This window comes from Notolepis coatsorum (assembly GCF_963971535.1).
Source record: "Notolepis coatsorum genome assembly, chromosome: 4".
NCBI classification, from domain to species: domain Eukaryota; kingdom Metazoa; phylum Chordata; class Actinopteri; order Aulopiformes; family Paralepididae; genus Notolepis; species Notolepis coatsorum.
The window spans coordinates 59,010,314-59,031,623 of NC_140168.1; the positions used below are offsets into that span (position 1 = coordinate 59,010,314).

Here is a 21,310-nt window from a genome sequence, read left to right on the forward strand (position 1 = left end):
ACAGTGGGGGAAAGTTTGGCTTTCCATGTTCCACTCAGGGGTGATGTAGTGTGCAGTAACTAATTGTACTTGTAGGGCTGTCAACGAATATTCTATATTGAAATTAATGATGGACTTGTTAAAATATTAAAAAATAACAATAATTATATTCGATTGTGAAAAAAACAGCCCCCGGTGGGCGGTCGTTAGTGGTTAACATACCGTTGTATTCGTCCGGTACACTACACAGCCGTTCGGTACGGTACGGTACACACTGAAACGGTTCGGTTCGGTACGGATACGTGTACCTTTACACCCCTACTACACAGTGGTGGAAAGAGTTCTGTTTGCAATGCACATTCAGACGCCTGGCGTACCCAGCCCACCTGTCCTGCCTGAAGTGAACAGTGACAGAAAAGACCAAAGGACAAACTGGACTCTTTGATGTGTTCAGCCAGCGCTCACGTGCCTGGTCACACACCAAATAGAGACCAGCTGTGACACTCCCCATGAAAGCGGAAATCTGTCGCCAAGCGGAAAAGCTGAAAGCGCATGACATGGTTGAAGACAGCAATAGCCCACGGGGCCAATCCTGTTGTTATGGTGAAAAAGAAGGAAGGTACGTATAGTGTAGATTTTTGTAAAACTCAACTCAGTTGCTATGACTGATGCACATCCTCCCTCCGGGAGTTGTTGACAGCTTGGAAGAACTCAGGCTCTCAGCTTTTCTCCACGATGGAGATGTCAAGTCAATATTGGCAGGTGGAAAACTGGACTCCACTGACGGAGCCAAAACAGCATGCAGTACAGGTGACAGGTTTCTACCAATTATATATATTTAATTGTTTACTATATTTCCTCTCTCACAGCACCCCAACTGAGCCAATGAGAAGAAAGAGCCTATAAAAACACATTTCAATTAAAATAATGAATAGATAAAATATGAAATATATATATTGTTTAACACAGGCTATAATATTATAATAATATTTAGAAATAATGCCTGCTTCTGAGAGAAAGAGATTGTGAAACAGGCCTTGTGTGATGTGCTTTCTCTCGACATAAGCAGATTGATAGCGCTCTTTAAGAGGCAGGATTTGTTTCCAGAAGGAAAAGGCTATCCAAACTCAGCTGTCAGTGTGTGAACACAGCACATTGTGGCAATACTTCGGTCTTCCATGTTGTCGGTGTTATGCTTGGCTTTTGCTCCTCCTTGATAAGTGTGTCGTGTTCACCCATGTTGAGTTTGCTCGAAACAGGGTAAATCTGCATTTCACTATGATGCCCCTCTAGCTCATGGAATGAACTCCAACAGTCCTTAAAGCTTGAGATTCTCCCCTCTGTTGCAGAATTTTAAACCTTGATCTCCAACCTTTGTCAATCCTTGCTTTTTGCCCTTTTCACTGTGTTGTCTTATTGTTTTGATTTTATATGCTGTGTGATTTTATATGCTTATTTTTGTTTATTTCTGTATGTACACTCGACGTGACTGTAAATGAGGGAAACCTCAGTTGCCTTTCGAGTTTAAATAAAGGTTTGAAAAGAAATGTCCAGAAACCCATAGTAATAAAATACTAAGTATTATCAAGTATTAGTAAGTATTACACATGTACTGTAATAGTAAGCACATTACGTTACGGTAATGTCCGGTGAACTGATTCTCTAGGAATCTAGTTTGTTGCTGTGTTTTGAAAGAATTGTATAGACCAAACTCTTTCTTAGAAGTACTCCCCAACGGCCATAACCAAGTCCAAACTACACGTTTAGTTTCAGGTGGAAAAAAAAAAGGTTAAACAATCTGGTTAGTTTATTTTCTTCAGCCCGAACAGACAGATGCTGTTTTTGATGAGAGCAATCGCTCTGTTCTACCATCCAGAATGTGTTATCCAGTACTCCATCATCGTCTGGTATAACAGCATCGTGGTCTAGGCAAAATCCAGAGTGGCGAGCCTCCGTAAAATCACCTCAAAGATAATCGCGCCAAATCCATCAACCAAACACTTCTGCAAAGTTACACTACAAATATGTTGAGAATGGCCCATAAGATCATAGAAGATCCCTCACATGTATTACACACAGAATACGAGCCGCTATACCCTCACATAGGCGCTTCAGATCCCCCAAGTGGAAACTGAAAAGATTCAAAAACTGTTTTGTGCCACATTCAATAAGCCTACTTAACATGTAGGATATAAATGTGGTCGCAACTTACACGGGACAGTGCAATAGTCTCTTGTCTGTATGCCTGTCTGTCTCTGTAACATGGTTGTCTTGTATTTTCTCTTTTGTAACGCAGTAGGCCTACTGTGTGTTTCGACACAAAGCAAATTTCTGTTCCAACAGACAATAAAGAATTATGTTATCTTATCTTATCCTATAGGACATTCTCTCTGTCGCTGTGTTCCTCCAGTCAACCAAGTTTGAATGAAGGATCTGTGACGCGATCAGTCGCCACCCTCAGATTTGAAGCCCGTACCAACCGGGTCCAACTGAAGCTGAAATAGTCTGCTTTCTAGATCAATGGCAGTTTATGGGAGTGGGGTCTTTAGCAAGGTAACTCTAAAATAAGGAAGGGTCATCACGCACACAATACCGTTCTATGCTTGGTGGCAGTTCTATTGAAGCCTATGGGAGATGTAAATAATACCAAAGATATACCAGCTATCTGAGGAATATACAACCAATATATCAAACATTAGCTAGTTAAAGGAACACGCCAACATTTGGGGAAATTTGCTTACTGTCTTCTCCAGAGCGATACAAGAAGATAGATACCAGTTTCCTCTCTGTGCGTTCAGTAGAAAGCTATCTGGCTGCATGTTAGCTTAGCTTAGCACAATGAATGGAAGCGGACATGACCGGTTAGCCTTCGGGAGAGGTGTTACAAATTGCAGATGATAATTTCTTTTTATAATAATAATAATAATAATAATAATAATAATAATAATAATAATAATAATAATAATAATAATAATAATAATAATAATAATAATAATAATAATAATAATAATAATAATAATAATAATAATAATAATAATAATAATAATAATAATAATAATAATAATAATAATAATAATAATAATAATAATAATAATTACAAATATATAATAATAATAATAATAATAATAATAATAATAATAATAATAATAATAATAATAATAATAATAATAATAATAATAATAATAATAATAATAATAATAATAATAATAATAATACACTGTCAACCAACCCCACAGTGTGCTTGGCTATTAGGTCATTTTAAAACACCATTTCACCTGATAGCCTACAGCCCACAGCCATAAGTGTAAACACTCTACAGTCATTAAATGTGCATGTCCTACAACAGGGAATAATCTACTGTACAAGCCGACATGCTGATAATTGGGAGCGGTGCCGGCGTTGGATGAGGGGAGCCAGGGTAAAGAGAGGGCAACCAGGGAGATAATAAGAGAGAGAACCTGCCGTTTCATATTTTAACATGTGATGTAACATCAACGAGTCACAGATATGACAGTGGCTGTCGAGTCACAGATAACACCTTCATTGTACAACCGCCGTTATCACACGTTTCCCTCCTTTGTCCTTTTCGGCATAGCGTCTTGTTTTATCCGTCTCTACCTTTTCCACAAGCCTAAATTAACTGCCAAACGTTGTTAAAGAGCGCCAGCGCGTCCATATGCTTGAGAAATTACAGGCTTGTCAGGCGAATGGTTCCACAACGTTTTTTTGTCTTACCCCTCGGAAGTTGCTGGCAGCCTGGAAGAAGACGAGGTAGTTCTTGGTGGGGTCCAGCGGGGTGTTCCAGTAGCCGTTGTAGGTGTGGTTGTCGCCCACGGTGAACGGGGTGGCCTCGGGCAGGCTGCTGGGCGGCAGCTCGGCCGTGTAGTAGTGGGGGATTCCCTTGGCACGGGCCTCGTTGTAGGAGTTTGGGGAGAGGAAACAGTCCGCGGTGCCTAGCTCCCGTCGCCTCACCCTCCTGGAGCCGTCCTCCTCCACCACCACGACCTGGTATGCACTGGAGCAGAGAGAGAGAGAGAGAGAGAGAGAGAGAGAGAGAGAGAGAGAGAGAGAGAGAGAGAGAGAGAGAGAGAGAGAGAGAGAGAGAGAGAGAGAGAGAGAGAGAGAGAGAGAGATTCATCCTGAAAAACATTTCTAGTTTCAATTTTTTATATATATATATATATATATATATGTCATCAGTAATTGTCAACTGCTATCAGACAGTTAGACGGTTGCTATGTGGTATCTTTGAAGGATCGCTTCTGCTTTATTGCATTGGAGAAACAACTAAAACAAAAACATTTAAATAAATAAAAAAAGACAAAGAAAAAGAGAGCGGGGAAAAAGCAGGGTTGAGGAACAGGGTGGAAAGAAATCCCAACCTGAGCGTGATATAAGAGCAAAATGGCCGGCATGTGAATATGGTGCAACAGAACTGAGAACATCATGACATGCTGTACAGGTACTGTATATGTATGTATGTATGAAGGCTGCAGTGTGGTAATACAGTGTTGCTGAATAAAGTGCTCTACCTGACGGGAGCTCCCCGGCCCAGCGCCGGCCGCAGCAGCACCGTGATCGTGTTCTCCGACTCGCTCAGCGGAGACGGAACGTCTTCGTAGTCGAACACAGGCGCTGGGGAAGGAGGGAGGGAGGGAGGGAGGGAGGGGGAGATGAAAAAGAAAGGGAGATATAAATGCAAGGAGGAGTCAAACCAATATATAGAGCTGCAACAGTAATGTATAGCACACGAGACCGTGCGTCCAAAACCCTCTCTTTGCCTATATCGCCATCCTTATTCATTACAGCCGTAACCCCCCGATGCTTAACATCCAACGCCTCTCCCGCACGCGGCGCCATGTGACTGATGAGCACAGAGGGCAATGGCCTCACCGCAGAGGAAACAACAGGCCCTTATAATTAGGGCCGATCTGATGGAGCACCACGCGGCCTGGAACAGAACTCTGGTGGGGGAAAGGCGAGGGTCGAGTGTTTTCTCACCGCACTCTACCGCTGGGACCAAATTAGTTGGAGTGTGGAGGGAATGTGTGTTGGGAGGCAGGCAGGCGGCTGTCCCGGGCAGCGAGAGATCAGATATTTGGGGGGGGGCCTCGGAATATAACTGTACGAGAAATAATTGAAGTGTTTGTCAGATTGATGACATTCAATTACTGCTCTGTGGGGGGAAGTAGCAGCCAGGGTGATGTTCTGTTTGATGTGTGTTTGGTGTGTGTTTGGTGTGCCGATTGGACACGGGAGCACACACACAACATGTGCACACGTACAGTGCACATAAATGCACATAGGCTTGCATGTGTCATACACAGGAACATACACAGAGACATAGACTTCAATACATGCACATGTACATAGACATGCATGCACATACACACCTATACACACACACACACACACACACACACACACACACACACACACACACACACACACACACACACACACACACACACACATCAATACATGCACATGCACATAGACACACATACACACACTCAGTCAAGTCGACAGCCGAGGCCTGCATTATACATGGAGGTGTCAAGTAGGATTTGAGCCAGAGCGTGTTCTGCCGGTTAAACCTGGCATGAATTATAGACAGACTAATAGCGTTCCATTACAGGTTTCTGTATCGGAACTCGGAGCAGAAAGCATGCGCTCTCCCGCTGAGGGCGACTGGTGTGAGCAGCGCTGGGGAGAACATGTGTATGAATTCAATACCTCTCTCTCTCTGATCTGGAGGGAGGGAATGGCTCATTGAGAGGAGAAAGAACGCACCGTGTTACTGGTGTGTGTGTGTGTGTATGTGTGTGTGTGTGTGTGTGTGTGTGTGTGTGTGTGTGTGTGTGTGTGTGTGTGTGTGTGTGTGTGTGTGTGTGTGTGTGTGTGTGTGCGTGTGCGTGCGTGTGTGTGTGTGTGTATGTGTGTGTGTGTGTGTGTGTGTGTGTGTGCGTGTGTGTGTGTGTGTGTGTGTGTGTGTGTGTGTGGAGGGGTGGGGGCATTAGCAGAGCCATGTGAGAGAAACTGGAGTGAAGTAAATGCAGGCGATTCAGATAGAAGAAAAGAAAAGTGTGATGACAATTATGCGTCTTGCAAAAGGTTCTATTGTGAAAAAGCCTCGAGAGGGGTTGATTTTGACAGCCCTGTTGTTATTTCATTATGGACTGAAAAAGCTGAAAGCTGTTCTTTCCCCTTCGCTTTTTTGTCAATTATTTCCAACTATTTCCTCTATTCACAAAAGGCAGCGTTGTATAATGGCTCACTTGAGGGAACGGCCTCTTTGAACCGCTGTAGTAAAAAGAGTGAAAAAAAACATTGACAATCCAATGTCAGACCCGGAACAAAGGGGAACGGCTTCAAAGATGGGTCTATTAAAAAGAGATCAGGGGGGGACGTTTCAGCAGAAGCCAGATCGTTAGAAACGGCGATGTCGCCTTGACTACCTTGACGACAATGGACGAGAAAGTTACCAAGAAATGTCTTTGTAACCCGATTTACGAACTTTCTTGGCATTCTAGAATGGCTTCTTTTTGTAAATTCGTTCGTAGGAATTACGAACTCGAAAAGGCAGACGTAAGTGTGCCCGTGTTTTTAACGGCTTCATTTGGGAGAAATCCTTGGGGATTGTGTCGATTCTACAGACATCCTCGGAATTAATGGGCTGCCATGGTGTATCTCCGCCTGGAGACCCTCATGGGAGAGGATCACCCAGAACAAACAGGCTTGGGCAGAATGGGATGTCTGATTTATCTTTGTACATCAGAATATTTGTACAACTGGGCAGGACCACAGCATACTGTATGGGAGGAGTGGGGCGACAGTGGCTCGGGAGGTAGAGCAGTCGTATGGCAATCCGGAGGTTCCCGGTTCGATTCCCGCTCCTCCCGGGCAGCAAGTCGATGTGTCCTTAACCCCTTAACCCCTAATTGCTCCCGATGAGCAGGTTCGCATCCTGCATGGTTGCCTCCGCCGTCGGTGTGTGAATGTGTGAGTGAATGGGTAAAATGTGAGGAACAAATTGTAAAGTGCTTTGGATAAAAGCGCTATATAAAAAAGCAGCCATTTACCATTTACCAGGAGTGTACCAATGCCCTCCAGCAACTCGGGCTGTCCCTTAATTTCACCCTGTGTAACCTTGATGGGGGGACTAGTATACTAGGGAATTCCGTTTCTATTTTGATGCTATTTGGAACCAAGCAGGTGTATTTGGAGCCCAGCAGGTGTATTTGGAACCCAGCAGGTGTATTTGGAACCCAGCAGGTGTATTTGGAGCCCAGCAGGTGTATTTGGACAGGTGTATTTGGAGCCCAGCAGGTGTATTTGGAACCCAGCAGGTGTATTTGGAGCCCAGCAGGTGTATTTGGAACCCAGCAGGTGTATTGTCGGCCCCCCGGAAGAGTTGTTCACTTCCTGCATCGCTTTTACTAAACCTTCTTGAAATAGAAACATCCGCGGGAGAGGGAATCGGAAAACAGAGCACTCCCTTGACCAAAGTCTTACTCAACTCAACGCTGCTCCAAGAGAAGCCAGCGGCAGGCATTTACTTTCCAAGTACTACGTTTTACAGAAGCCTAACTTTTACTACCCACGGAACCCTTTAATAACCACAGGTTGGAAAGCGTAGGTAAAAAGGTAGCAGTCAAGCGTGCACACACACACACACACACACACACACACACACACACACACACACACACACACACACACACACACACACACACACACACACACACAAATATGTATTCTATGGTTGGAGAATTGTGATATTTGACTTATGAATATTGAGTGAGCTTTGATTCACTTGTTTTGTTTGTTGTGATGTTTTCTTGTGAGTAATTCAATGTTTGTGGTTTTATATTTTTATTTAAAAAAATTGTGTTTGTATTTTAAATGTTTGGAGCCCAGGAAGAGTAGTCTCACCTTGGTGTAGACTAATGGGGATGCACAATAAAACAAAAAACAAAACAAAAAAACACACACACACAAGCCATCCTCACCGGAGATGTTGGTGGTGATCTCGGTGAGGGCCGTCTGGCCGAAGCCCTTGGCGGTGCGCGCGCGGACCGACACCAGGTAGGTGGTGCCCGGGTGCAGCCCGGAGAACATGTGGTAGGTCTCGTTCCTCAGCTTGGACACGGTGCGACGGGGCCCCGGCACGTTGATGCCCGGGTCCGACGACTCGATGCTCTGGTAGCTGATCTGCGGAGGAGGAGGACGGTTATTGGCTTGCAAGGCTAACTTACAGTACTCTCAAGGCAAGATCAATTGGTCTGTGTATTTTTCTTCTGTGTTTTTGGATTGAGATAAAGGAAATGTTGACACGAAACACCACGACTCCGAAAAGCGTCGCACAGTTGTCTCCTTTTTATCCCAATCATGCTCTGGTGCTGGTAGATCTTCTGACAAGTATGAATGCCGATTAGAGGATAAGACGTGCCAAAACACCATGTTGGTGAGCTATATCCTTCCCCCAACCCCCCCCCTCCCCAACCACTGTTTGCCTGATGTGTTTTAGGCGTGCGAATATCAGGATCCATTCATCCATCCAGCCAGCGCTGGCTTTTTGACAGCTGAGCTGATCTGACAAGGTGTTGAGTGTTGCTACAGCGCTGCCTTGTTGCCCACCCACAGACTGCCACTGCTGCACGCCATACAATAATGCTACTTAGGCCCTCCAACTCCTCTCCCTCCCTCCCTCCCTCCACCCACCCTTCCTTCCCTTCCTCCACTTATCCATCCCCCCATCCCTCCCTCCCTCCCTCCACCCATCCATCCCTCCCTTCCTCCACCCATCTATCTTTCCTTCCTTCCCTCCATCCATCCTCTCTCACCCGCTGAACACAGGGGGATCCCAATTATTTTTTGTAGCAGTTTATGTTTCCGCCTCAGTCTCTCTCCCTCTCTCTCCCTCTCTATCTCTCTCTCTATCTCTCCTTCTCCTCCACATCTCGCTAACTTCATTTATTTCCATCCGCAGGTTTCTTTAGACTCCTGAGTCTCCTAACCTTCACTCCATTGTCGCAGGCTCAGTTTTCATCGTTGCCCGTCTTTTACTCTCAGCGCATTGAGCCCAGTTGCTTTCAGACACTTTCCTTTTAATGATCTATAATAACCCTATCCATTGCATCTCTCTGCCTCGTGTCTGCGGCTTTATGTTCTCTCTCTCTCTCTCTCTCTCTCTCTCTCTCTCTCTCTCTCTCTCTCTCTCTCTCTCTCTCTCTCTCCTCTTTCTAGCATGGGCAGTCTATTCAACCACTTCACATTCAATGGCCAGACAGTCATCTTCAATAACAGCCAGCCCTGCTGTCTGTCCAGGCTCGATGTAACAAGTCCCCTGCCCCCGTTATGAGAGAGAGAAAGAGAAAAAGGCCCATCTCTTTTATGTCACTGATTGCGGTGTCAGTTTGGCAGCAGCATATACCGTTTATTTGACTCCTCTTCGCTTTAAAAGCCTCGGTTTAACCCCAGAGGGGTCGGGTCGACTGTGAGCGAACTCACTTCTATGCCGCTGCTGACACCTTGTTTCTCATATAGGCTGCAGTTGAGCTGATGGCTTCGATGCGCCTTACTGGAGTCTAACCATAAGGATCTGGGCCCTCATTTATCAAATATTCGTAGAAAGTGTTCTATTTTCATACGTAAGCACAGAATTTAGAATGTGTGCACGCACAAAAAGATTGGGATTTATCAACTGTGCGTACACAGGTCCTACGCTCCTCCATGTTGATAAATACCTCTTTGTTCTACCGTGAATGCTCGTGCATGATTATCCATATATGGTCATGAAACACCCCCCATGGGATGTGAAATAATGGACTGACCCGAGCGGAACTCTGAGAAACTTCACGGGAGATTGTTCACTGAGGCGCTGTCGAACCAAGAAGACACAACCGGTGTTATGGGATAAATAAAAGGCTGACTTGTACACGGTGATGTCAGATATCAACGGCTCCCTAAGACCATTGCTGCAATTCTGCCTGGACAGCTCAAAATACTAATAAAGACCGTTCGTTGACCACTGTTTGGTGTTGGTGGTGTGTCATTATAACCGTGCTGTAATATGAATGCCTTTATTAGTTGTGTTCGATTGGCTATAATATGATTTTTAGAGGCATCTATTTTGTTGTCGGTATTAGCCTAATACCGACAACAAAATAGATGCCTCTAAAAATCATATACTATTAGGTAGCCTATATGAATTACATATAATAGCAGCCATAGCCTACATTATGCAACAGTAACTTGCGCATATATAATAGCACAATGCACAGCCCTGCGAACCCTGCACAGTAAACTAACTTGATCATTAATCTAGCTGTTGTATCTTTACGCTTATGAAAACATTAAATAATATGTTTTCATTGCATTAATAGCCTATATTCTCAAATGGCATTTAATGGTTATCCGACTCCTCCTCGCTATCCTCGCGGACGGACCAGTGTATACCTTATATCATATTCCTATTCCTATTCATATAATAGTATACTCTATCAGCATACCAGCATGTAATACGTTCTGAGTGTGTATCTACCGCAACTCCTTATTATTTTGCGCATAGATTGCAGAAATACGGGAACAATTTGATTTATATTAAAAGGCTTTGACATTGTAAAACTAAATACGTGGAATTCTGTAAGCATAATACAAGTCATATCACCCACACGATATATGCTCTGTGTCCAGAGCATGTATGCTTTTCATTCATTTAAGACACATTATTAAGGGTTTTGTAATACACATTGCAATGCGTTTTTTATTCTTTCTTATACAGTAGGAAGGGGGAAGAACACTATATCGTGGGTGTTCATATGACTTGTATTCTGCTTACAGCTTCGAAATTCCACTTGTTTCTTTTAACGTAAAGCCTTTTAAATATAATCAAAACGTTCCCGTGTTTCTGCGGTCTGTGCGCAAAATAATAACGAGTTGAGCTACGCGGAGCGCAGTCAGTCAGTACACCCCGTATATTCCGATAGCGCTATATAAACCATGCTGCATTCATTCGGAGATAAAGACCTATTATTCCAAATGCTATTTATAGGGTTTTGACCATAATTACACTACTGTTGCTATTTTACAATGAACTATAATGAATTACGGTTCATACAGAACATGCCAGTGTTGAAACTAATGCACAGAAGCTTATTTCCTTGTTGTAATAATATATTCTACCAACGGGCGCCAGCTACGCATGCTCCGACCTGTGCGTAAATATACGCACAAAGTCAAGCACAAGTTCAAATTGATAAGTCCCACACTTTGCTTAGAAATGATCGTACGCACGGGTTACGCACATATCTGTGCGTACGCCACGTTGATAAATGAGGGCCCTGGTGTTTTTTGCATGGGACTGCGTCGCTGTGCGCGTGTGTACATTGTGTCCTGCACTCGGCCTGGAAACATGTCTTCTGTGTCTTTATTTAAATCAGTGTCTGCATCGCAGTATGTCTGCCAGCTCTCTCTATCTCTTTAGGTTATTATAACGGGAATGGGATTTGCATCCAGACTATGTAGAATTCTTTTTTTTTCTCTATAGAGTGGGCAGTCAACTCTACTTAGTGTTTTCTTTCTCTTTAATGAGACAATTGGAAGGCTGAGAGGGAGAGAAGGCTAGAGTGATTGATTGGTTGATTGAAAAGTTTATTAACAGATTGCAGAATGGGTACAGTACAGTACAGCTCAATACATACAATTGAAGACCAGAGAAAGACTTTCGTCTTGTTTACATCAGGGTCCCCCATTTTCAATTCATCATAACATATATGACATACATGACATACAGATAGACAGTACTGCTACATCTATACATTTATGACATACCAGATTTGCAAATACAGTACTGTTGTAGAAAAGGGAGTATATACATTTGACGTAAGAACTGTACATTGGAGGAGGTTGGGTGGGGTTGGGTGGGGGGGGTTTGGTAGGAGGGGTTGGGGGGGGAAACACTGTACAACTGTACAAGCAAAACTGTACATTGGAATATTGACAACCATACTAGGTCATTTACTGTACATTGGAGGGGGTTGGGGGGGGAACACTGTACAAACAAGCAAAACTGTACATTGGAATATTGACAAAACCATACTAGGTAATTTACTGTACATTGGAGGGGGTTGGGTTAGGACATTTACAGGGGCCAGTTTCGAATTGCAGTCTCCCGTAGGTGTTCTTTGAGAGTGGTTTTGAAAGTGGGTAGTGATTCACATTCCTTTACAGCTTTAGGTAGGGTGTTCCACATTGATGTGGCATAATTGCGAAACATGTTTAGTCCCTTGTTTGAGCCGAATCTGGGTTTAACATGATTTGTGGAGCTCCCCCTGGTGTTGTGATCGTGGAATTCACTGACCTTTGGGAAGTATTTCGACATGTACATGGGTATCTTAGTGGTGTAGTGTATCTTGTAGACCAGGCCCATTGCAAGTAGATGTACTCTGTCGTCTACTCTAAACCATCCTAGGTTGTCAAAATGGGCAGGGGTGAGGTGGGTTTTAGGAGTAAGGTCAAGCAGTAGTCTGACCAGTTTGTTTTGTGATGTTTGTAGTCTTGTTTTTAGGGCCTTTAAGGTGCTTTGGTACCATGAGGTGCAAGCATAGTCGTAGTAGCCTTGAATGAGTGCTGCTGTTAGAGTCTTCAAGGTATTCTTGTTTACCAGAGAGGAGATCCGGTACAAGAATCTTGTTCGTTGGTTGACTTTTTTTATTACATTGGTTGCCATTTTGTCACAGGAAAGATTTGCCTGATTGATTGATTGATTGATTGATTGAAAACGTTATTAACAGATTGCAGAATGGGTACAATACAGTACAGCTCAATACACACAATTGTTAAGGGGATGCAGACCAGAGAAAGACTTTCGTCTTGTTTACATCAGGGTCCCCCGTTTTCAATTAATCAGGACATATATGACATACATGACATACAGATAGACAGTTACTGCTACATCTATACATTTATGACATACCAGATTTGCAAATACAATACTGTTTGTGATACAAAAAGAGTCCAGAAAAGGGAGTATATACATTTGACGTAAAAACTGTACATTGGAGGAGGTTGGGTGGGGTTGGGTGGGGGGGGGTTGGGTAGGAGGGGAAACGCTGTACAACTGTACAAGCAAAACTGTACATTGGAATATTGACAACCATACTAGGTAATTTACTGTACATTGGAGGGGGTTGGGGGGGGGGACACTGTACAAACAAGCAAAACTGTACATTGGAATATTGACAAAACCATACTAGGTAATTTACTGTACATTGGAGGGGGTTGGGTTAGAACATTTACAGGGGCCAGTTTCGAATTGCAGTCTCCCGTAGGTGTTCTTTGAGAGTGGTTTTGAAAGTGGGTAGTGATTCACATTCCTTTACAGCTTTAGGTAGGGCGTTCCACATTGATGTGGCATAATTGCGAAACGTGTTTAGTCCCTTGTTTGAGCCGAATCTGGGTTTAACATGATTTGTGGAGCTCCCTCTGGTGTTGTGATCGTGGTATTCACTGACCTTTGGGAAGTATTTTGACATGTACATGGGTACCTTGGTCGTGTAGTGTATCTTGTAGACCAGGCCCATTGCAAGTTGCTGTACTCTGTCGTCTACTCTAAGCCATCCTAGGTTGTCAAAGTGGGCAGGGGTGAGGCAATTATGATGAATTGAAAATGGGGGACCCTGATGTAAACAAGACGAAAGTCTTTCTCTGGTCTGCATCCCCTTAACAATTGTATGTATTGAGCTGTACTGTACTATACCCACTCTGCAATCTGTTAATAAACTTTTCAATCAATCAATCAAAGGTGGGTTCTAGGAGTAAGGTCAAGCAGTAGTCTGACCAGTTTGTTTTGAGATGTGGAACCCAGGTAGGTAGTTTCATCTTTCCTTGTGACAATATTGTCACCCACTGTAACAGAGAAGTTTGTTATTTGATCAAAAGAGAATGGACTCTGTTTTACCCAGGTGTAATGATAGTTTGTTATCAGCGAGCCAGGTGCAGATTCTTGTGAGTTCAGAGCTGAGGGCTTTTTCAACCTGCAACTTGTCCTCTCTCCCTTCCTCTTCACCGTCTACACCAACGACTTCCACTATCGGTCAGAGTCCTGCCACCTTCAGAAGTTTTCTGATGACTCTGCGATAGTGGGATGTATAAAGGACGGTGATGAGAGGGAATACCGGGAACTGGTAGTGGACTTCGTCACATGGTGCGATAAAAACCACCTGCAGCTAAATGTGGCGAAGACCAGGGAACTGGTGGTGGAGCTGGGGAGGAGGAGGAGTGCACCTGTGACCCCCGTTTCCATCAGGGGAGTCGATGTGGACATGGTTGAGGAGTACAAATACCTCAGTGTGCACATCGACAACAAACGGAACGGGTCAAAACAAGCAGAGGCTCTGTACAAGAAGGGCCAGAGCCGACTCTACTTCCTCAGAAGGCTGAGATCCTTCAATGTCTGTACAAGGATGTTGAGGATGTTCTATGAGTCGGTGGTGGCGGGCGCCTTCTTGTACGCTGTGACCTGCTTGGGCAGCGGACTGAGAGCAGGGGACACAAACAGGCTGGATAAGCTGGTCAGGAAGGCCAGTAGCGTGGTTGGGGTGGAGCTGGACTCCCTAGCGAGGGTGGCGGAGAGGAGGAGCCTTGCTCCAGGCCATCAGGGAAAACCCCTTCCACCCACTGACTATACACATACTTGGCTGACAGGAGGAGCATGTTCAGTGCTAGGCTCACACTACGAACAGCAAGTCCTTCATTCCAACAGCCATCAGACTATACAATGCATCACTGTGCCTCACTGCATCACTGAGCACAGAGTGACAGTTACCATCTTCCTGGACTCTTACTTTTGAAACAGCACTGTGCAATATTACACCTACTGTAGACCTCAGTATATTTTTACTGTATATTTTATTCCATTTTTATTCAATTTTATTCTATTCTTATCTTAGGCAATTTTATTTGTTTTGTTATTCTTATTCGTGACCTGTTCTGTCTAAATGTTTGTCAAATTTCCCTCTGGATAATAAAAGTATTTCTATTCTATTCTATTATTCTATTGGTTAGAGACCAGCAGGGCTGAGTCGTCCGCGAAGTTGCAGTCACAAGTTGCAGTCACAAGCTGGTTGTTGTTGTTGTTGTAATAGATAATTGCATTGAATGGGCAATGTCACGGTAACCATGGTTACACACACTTCGCAGAGCCCTGTATTAAAAAAATTTCACTCGAGAGGTTGTTCAATGCCACCTCTGCTCTTTCAAGGGGTAGAGCAGCATTCATTAATTACACTTTCTCGCCCAGACTCTCACAGCTAGTCTTGGCACCGAAAAGGGTGGCTTTCGGGTCACACGATCGATACTCTCATCTTCGTCCTTGTCTCGTCCACTTTGGACTACAGAGAGAGAGAGAGAGAGTACTCCTCGCAGGACCGGGACATGTCTTCCAACAGGAGAAGATCCGTCCTTCATGTGCGAAGCTCCAAAGGCTCCGAGCTCACAGAGAGGTCCACGGTTGATATGAGGCCATCAATAATTAATTAGAGACATTTAAAGTTGCCCCCCTCGTGGAGGCATCTCTTAGGCAAATAAGTAATTATAATGCTTGTCCCCCATGTAATTACAGCCTACAGTCTGTGCTTCAGCCTCATTACCATATGAACATATAAATCCTATGAACTGTGAAGAGACAGGATCCTCCCCCGGTAGGGCGGGCCATACTTTTTTTTTTTTGGAAAATCAATCGAGTGGGGTGTCTAAAATACGTGTTTTTTTGTGGGGAATTCAAATATGGGATTATTTTTACAATTGGATAACTCCTACCTACATTGTTTTGGATTTCAAAATGGCCGATTTGACCATTTTTCACCCCTTGGCCATACATGGATGCCAACATGAATCTTAAGGAAATCCTAACATGCAAGGTGTCTAAATGATGTGTTTCTTAATGGGGAATTCAAATATGAGTTCATTTTTGGGATAGGATAACTCTAACCTACATCATTTTGGATTTCAAAATGGCCGATTTTACCATTTTTCACCCCTTGGCCATACATGGATGATAACATGAATCTGAAGGAATTCCTAACATGCAATATGTCTAAATGATGTGTTTCTTAATGGGGAATTCAAATATGAGGTCATTTTTGGGATAGGATAAATATAACCTGCATAATCTTGGATTTCAAAATGGCTGATTTTACCATTTGAACCCATTGGTATTGTATTACAAAATTGCAAAGATAAAAAATATATGGGAAATCATTTATAATGACAAAGCCATCAAATTTATTAACAAGTGAACTGTATATAACTGGATACAACTCCAAAGATCAATAATAATAATACTAACAATAATAAATTGTATTTGTAATGCACACAAACACCTAAGTGCTAAATCTCGATTTCCTGACTTCTTGAACTTTGCCAGGTTCCAATATCTTGATTGGACTCATTCTTGGATGGCAAGATCTCCTACTGTACTGCTTTAGCCACCAACCTACAAACACAAACTTAAAGTCAACGTCAGCCATAAATAGGTGAGCTCTTTCCAGAACTACTCAGCAGAAACCTCTGTAACCATTTTAACAAACGTCTCAATGTAGCCTATTGAGAAAATCCATGGGGCTCCATCAATCATCTATCTTCTTAAATTTGATCAGGTTGCACAAGTCCTGCTTGGATTCATTCTTGGACATCAGCCTCCTGCTGGTCTCCTGAGCCCTGATCCCTCCATCCCTTTTTTCTTATGAAAAGTACTTAGCAGAGGCCTCAGTCACCATTTTAACAACCCTCTCGATGCTTTGTGTGTGGCAAGGCCAGTCGAGAACCTCCATGGGGGTGTTGATGAAGTTCTTCACCTCGGAGGTGCTTAGGGAGCAGGTGAGAGGTGGCTCTGACACATCTTCTGACCAGCTGATTAAGCCACCAATGCTGGAAGCGTCACTATTGATGTGAGGTGTTCTTCTGATCCTGACACAGGAGTCTCCCAGCTGAGTGTCTGGATCCCCCTCTCCCCTGATGGCCAGGATTCTCTCCACCCCCTCAATTCTCTCTTTTTGATCCTCAGAGCACAGCAGTGTTTGGAGGATGGCTTCACTGTGGGCATACCAAGCAGATCTTCTCACAGTTGGCATCACAACATCCAGCACCTCCTTCCTCTGAGACTTGAGGCAGTCCAGCTGAAACAGGATGTGCCTAGGCCCTTCGATCCAGGAGTGCTTGACCTTCATGTTGAACCAACATGGATAATACACTCCAATGATGAATTCCACAATGCATTGTAGATTATTCAGGTTCTTTCTTTTAAGTTGATGCTTCGACACCCAGAGCCTGAGGAGTCTGTTTGCTGTGGTGAGCCAGCGGCTGTGGTTTACCGGTCCAATCTCCAGCAGAGCCAGCCTTGCAGAAAGCACTCCATCCCTGATTGCACAGACCAGCTTATAGCCATAGTGTTGATCAGTTGAGAGATCTTGAATGATCTTCTCAGGCAGCTTGATCAGCGGAGGGCCAAGAAAGATCCTGGTGAAGTTAGGATTGATCTCCAAGTCTGTAACAGAATCAAGGAGCTGTCCTATTGGCCCAGACAATTTGTTGTCTGACAGAGTAGCCCCATCAACTTCAACAATGAGACGGCGCAGTGGAAGTTCACCAGTGTGCAGGTTGCACAACAACCAGACCAGCTTTCTCCCCAGGTGCAGCTCCAGCTTCCGCATTACACCTGCCTTCACTCCAGTGTTGACATTGGTCGAGTCTCCTCCAATGGCCCACAAGGTCTTATCAGAACCTCTCTCTTTCAGCCAGGCAAACAGGACCTTAGCAATCTTCTCTGCATGGGACTCCTCTTTAGTTGCTTTCTCTGGTGTAAAGTGGAACAGATAGTTGCTGCCAGGCTCACTAGCAACACTATAGTGTTCTTCCTTGATCTTTGCAGGAAAAGATTGGTCACTGCCCTCAGCTTCCATCATCACATTGGTCATGTCAATCCGCCCATCAAAGAGGATACAGGAGATCCCCCCCTCCTCCCTGCACTTCTCCTCAAACTCTTCCCCCAGCTCTTGCATCAACTTTTCTTGTGCTCTCTTAACCTTGTTCTTATCAATCACTTTACTTGTGTCATCTTCTAAGATGAGTTCTGCATCAATCAGAGCTGCAGTTGCTATAGCTGCAGTTGGCCTTAGACCTATGCCATACCTTACACTAGCAAGGGCGATGTTTGGAATCTCATCATAATTTTTCCGTAGCTTTGCTGAAGCTGCAGGGTCAGTTTCAGGAATGAGCTCAACTTCAGGGACTGTAAGGAAGCTCTCAAAATCCTTCCTGGCAACCTTGTCTGCTGCTGCAAAGCTTTCTTCTTTGCCCCTTCTCCTTTTCTCTGCCTTCTTTTCCATCCCCTGCCTTTCCAATGTTTTCACCTGTCTCTTGTGCTCAGGCAGATCAGCTCCAGCCATTTGGTGTGGTCCTTTACTTCCAACCTTTTCCCTCTGTCCCTTGATGTAGGCAATATCTTTCACAGGAATCTTTTTGTCTTTGCTGCAGCAACAGTTAATGTTCAGATTCATGTTGGCATCCATGTATGGCCAAGGGGTGAAAAATGGTAAAATCGGCCATTTTGAAATCCAAAATTATGTAGGTTAGAGTTATTCTATCCCAAAAATGAACTCATATTTGAATTCCCCATTAAGAAACACATCATTTAGACACCTTGCATGTTATGATTTCCTTCAAATTCATGTTGGCATCCATGTATGGCCAAGGGGTGAAAAATTGTCAAATCGGCCATTTTGAAATCCAAAACAATGTAGGTAGGAGTTATCCGATTAGAAAAATAATCCCATATTTGAATTCCCCACAAAAAAACACGTATTTTAGACACCCCACTCGATTGATTTTCCAAAAAAAAAAAGTATGGCCCGCCCTACTCCCCCGGTCTAATGGCTAGGGGGGAGGGGGGCAGGGGTGTATACCACTGAGGAAGACAACAACAACACAAGCACTCTAAGCTGGGGGGAAATCAAGGGGAGGAGGAGCGTAGGAAACAGTTGGCCGCCTCAGACAACTTTACTTTCTCGTAAAGCATGCAGAGGAGTCTATCGGAGTCATTGTCCTGCGGCAGGAGTGTGAGTGCAAAACAACGACATACAAGAGGAGCGTAACGCCTCGCACCTGTAGAAGATCAAAGGAGCTGGCACAGGCAGCTGTTCGATACATGTAAAGCCTCGGATAACTCCAAATAATAAACCAACACACGCTAGAAATATCAACACACAAACGTTTGATACGTATTGATACAGACATTTCTTCCCTGGCCATAATATGCATGCCACAGCAAGCACCATTCTCACCTCAGCACGTCCCTGACTGTTTTCTGTACAGGTATGTTATTTATTTAAAATGTTTTAGGTACCAACATACTGCTGTATACTGACAATGGTTAATTGTCATGTAATTATACTGTAGTCGCAAACAAGAAAAAAAGAAAGAAAAGAAAAAGGGGTTTAGGGCTATATAGGGATTGATTGGTTGGTTGTTTGCCAGATTGGCATCTCTGCAGAGGAAGACCAGGATGAAGATGAGAGAATCGATTGGAGATCGGTTGGCTAAGAGATAGTTAGCTCTATTAACCTTGTGCTACAGAACATTTACCCTGCTGGCATATATTCTCAGTGCCAGGAAGAAAACTCCACTAGCTCCTCCAGCGCTCAATATAAACTATAAAAACAAATCAGTGGGGGCGCTGTTTCCCCACACGCCAAGTCACTGTGACTTTAATGAAACTCACCACTTCTGTTGGGCTACATCAAAGCAGCTCACCAGACTCGTTCACCGCTGGTGACTAACAAGGAATCAAACACTGCACCGTTACCTCGTACTGGGTGATGAGGCCGTTGGGCTCCACCGGCTCCTCCCACTTGAGGAAGATCATGTCGTCCAGCGGCGTGAAGGTGAGCGATTCTGGAGCAATGCCACCGGGAACTGCCACGAGAGCGAGAAGAAGAAGAAGAGAAAAATGGTCTCAGAAAAAACAAACGCACCACACAACAAGCCAATGGACTCAAGGTAATGGACTCAGCATCTCGGCATGTCAGGGGGCTAACCAAAAAGCAATATAACAGAGGGGAAGAGAGGTGAAAGAAGGAGGGGTGGGTGGCATGGGGCATGGGCAGAGGAAGAGGAGGAGAAAGAAGGAGGGGTGGGTGGGATGGGGCATGGACAGAGGAAGAGGAGGAGGAGAAGAAAGTAGAAATGGGTAGATATTTCAGGGAGGAAGTGATGAAAGGGATCCATGGACAGGTCTGACCCCCCCCCCCCCCCCCCCCCCCCCCCCACTGAACCACCCCCTACACTGGATGAATTGAGATTGAGGCTGGGGGGTCCCGGCGGGCCCCTGCCGCGTGATAACGGAGCACCGAGCCCTGGAGGATGACAGACTATTCCTCTTCTTTAGCGCCACGCTGACTGAAGGAGAAACAGGGCAGCGAGCCAAAGGAGCCACAAACGGGGCATTTGTCTTTCATCGTGAGGGAAGCCGCCCCGGGCCCCAACAACCCCCTTCTGACTGCCTGAGCTGTCTGTTTATTCTCTGCTGCATTTTCAGCTTGATGAAAAGCATATGAGAGAGAGAGAGAGAGAGAGAGAGAGAGAGAGAGAGAGAGAGAGAGAGAGAGAGAGAGAGAGAGAGAGAGAGAGAGAGAGAGAGAGAGAGAGAGAGAGAGAGACAGAGAGTCCAATCAATAAGAGCAATATTTATAGAACACTGCAGAAGTAGCAGAGAATTTCTAATGGAAGGCACATCTCTGTCTGTGCCGCCTATGAATTTGAACACTTGCGTGCACGTATGTGTGCCAGTACGTGTGAATGGATGTGAATAGTTACATAATGTACAATATGTGTGTGCATGTGTTTGTGCACATGTTCATGTACAGTCTGTCTCGTCCGTCTACCTGTCCATCTAAATGTTCACTGTTGCATTTGACTGCAATCACGTGTCACGAATACAAGTTAGTTAGTGTGTGCGTGTATGCGTCTGTGTGTGACTGTGTGTGTGTGTCTGTCTGTCTGTCCATGTGTGAAACAGACAGACATGTTTCCTTATAACAAGCCTCCTTGCTTCTCCCGTCTACCCGACTTAGATACTGTGGCTCGGGGTGGGGGGCGTGTGGGTGGGAGGGATGTTCTGGAGTTAACTAGCGATCCCTGACAGCCAAATCCGCTCTCCTCCAGAGCAAAAGCCCGGAGAGGGAAAGGCGAAGCGTTATGCCGATGGGGAAATGTCAGAGGCTGCAGCTCAATTACCGCAGTGTGGCACGCGCTCTTATTCTGACAGTGGGAG

The 21,310-nt window shown here is 44.5% G+C and overlaps 1 protein-coding gene across 1 annotated transcript in view; it reads right to left on the reverse strand.

Annotated features, from left to right (window-relative positions):
* The window catches only part of ptprua (protein tyrosine phosphatase receptor type Ua), a gene marked incomplete at its 5' end in the record, with an annotated part of 205,691 nt that overhangs the window by 106,778 nt on the left and 77,603 nt on the right, over window positions 1-21,310 (reverse strand). Inside the window, 4 exon segments of the mRNA XM_084311954.1 lie at window positions 3,715-3,994; window positions 4,512-4,614; window positions 7,992-8,193; window positions 19,844-19,953. Of these exon segments, the coding sequence (XP_084168080.1) occupies window positions 3,715-3,994; window positions 4,512-4,614; window positions 7,992-8,193; window positions 19,844-19,953 (695 nt within the window).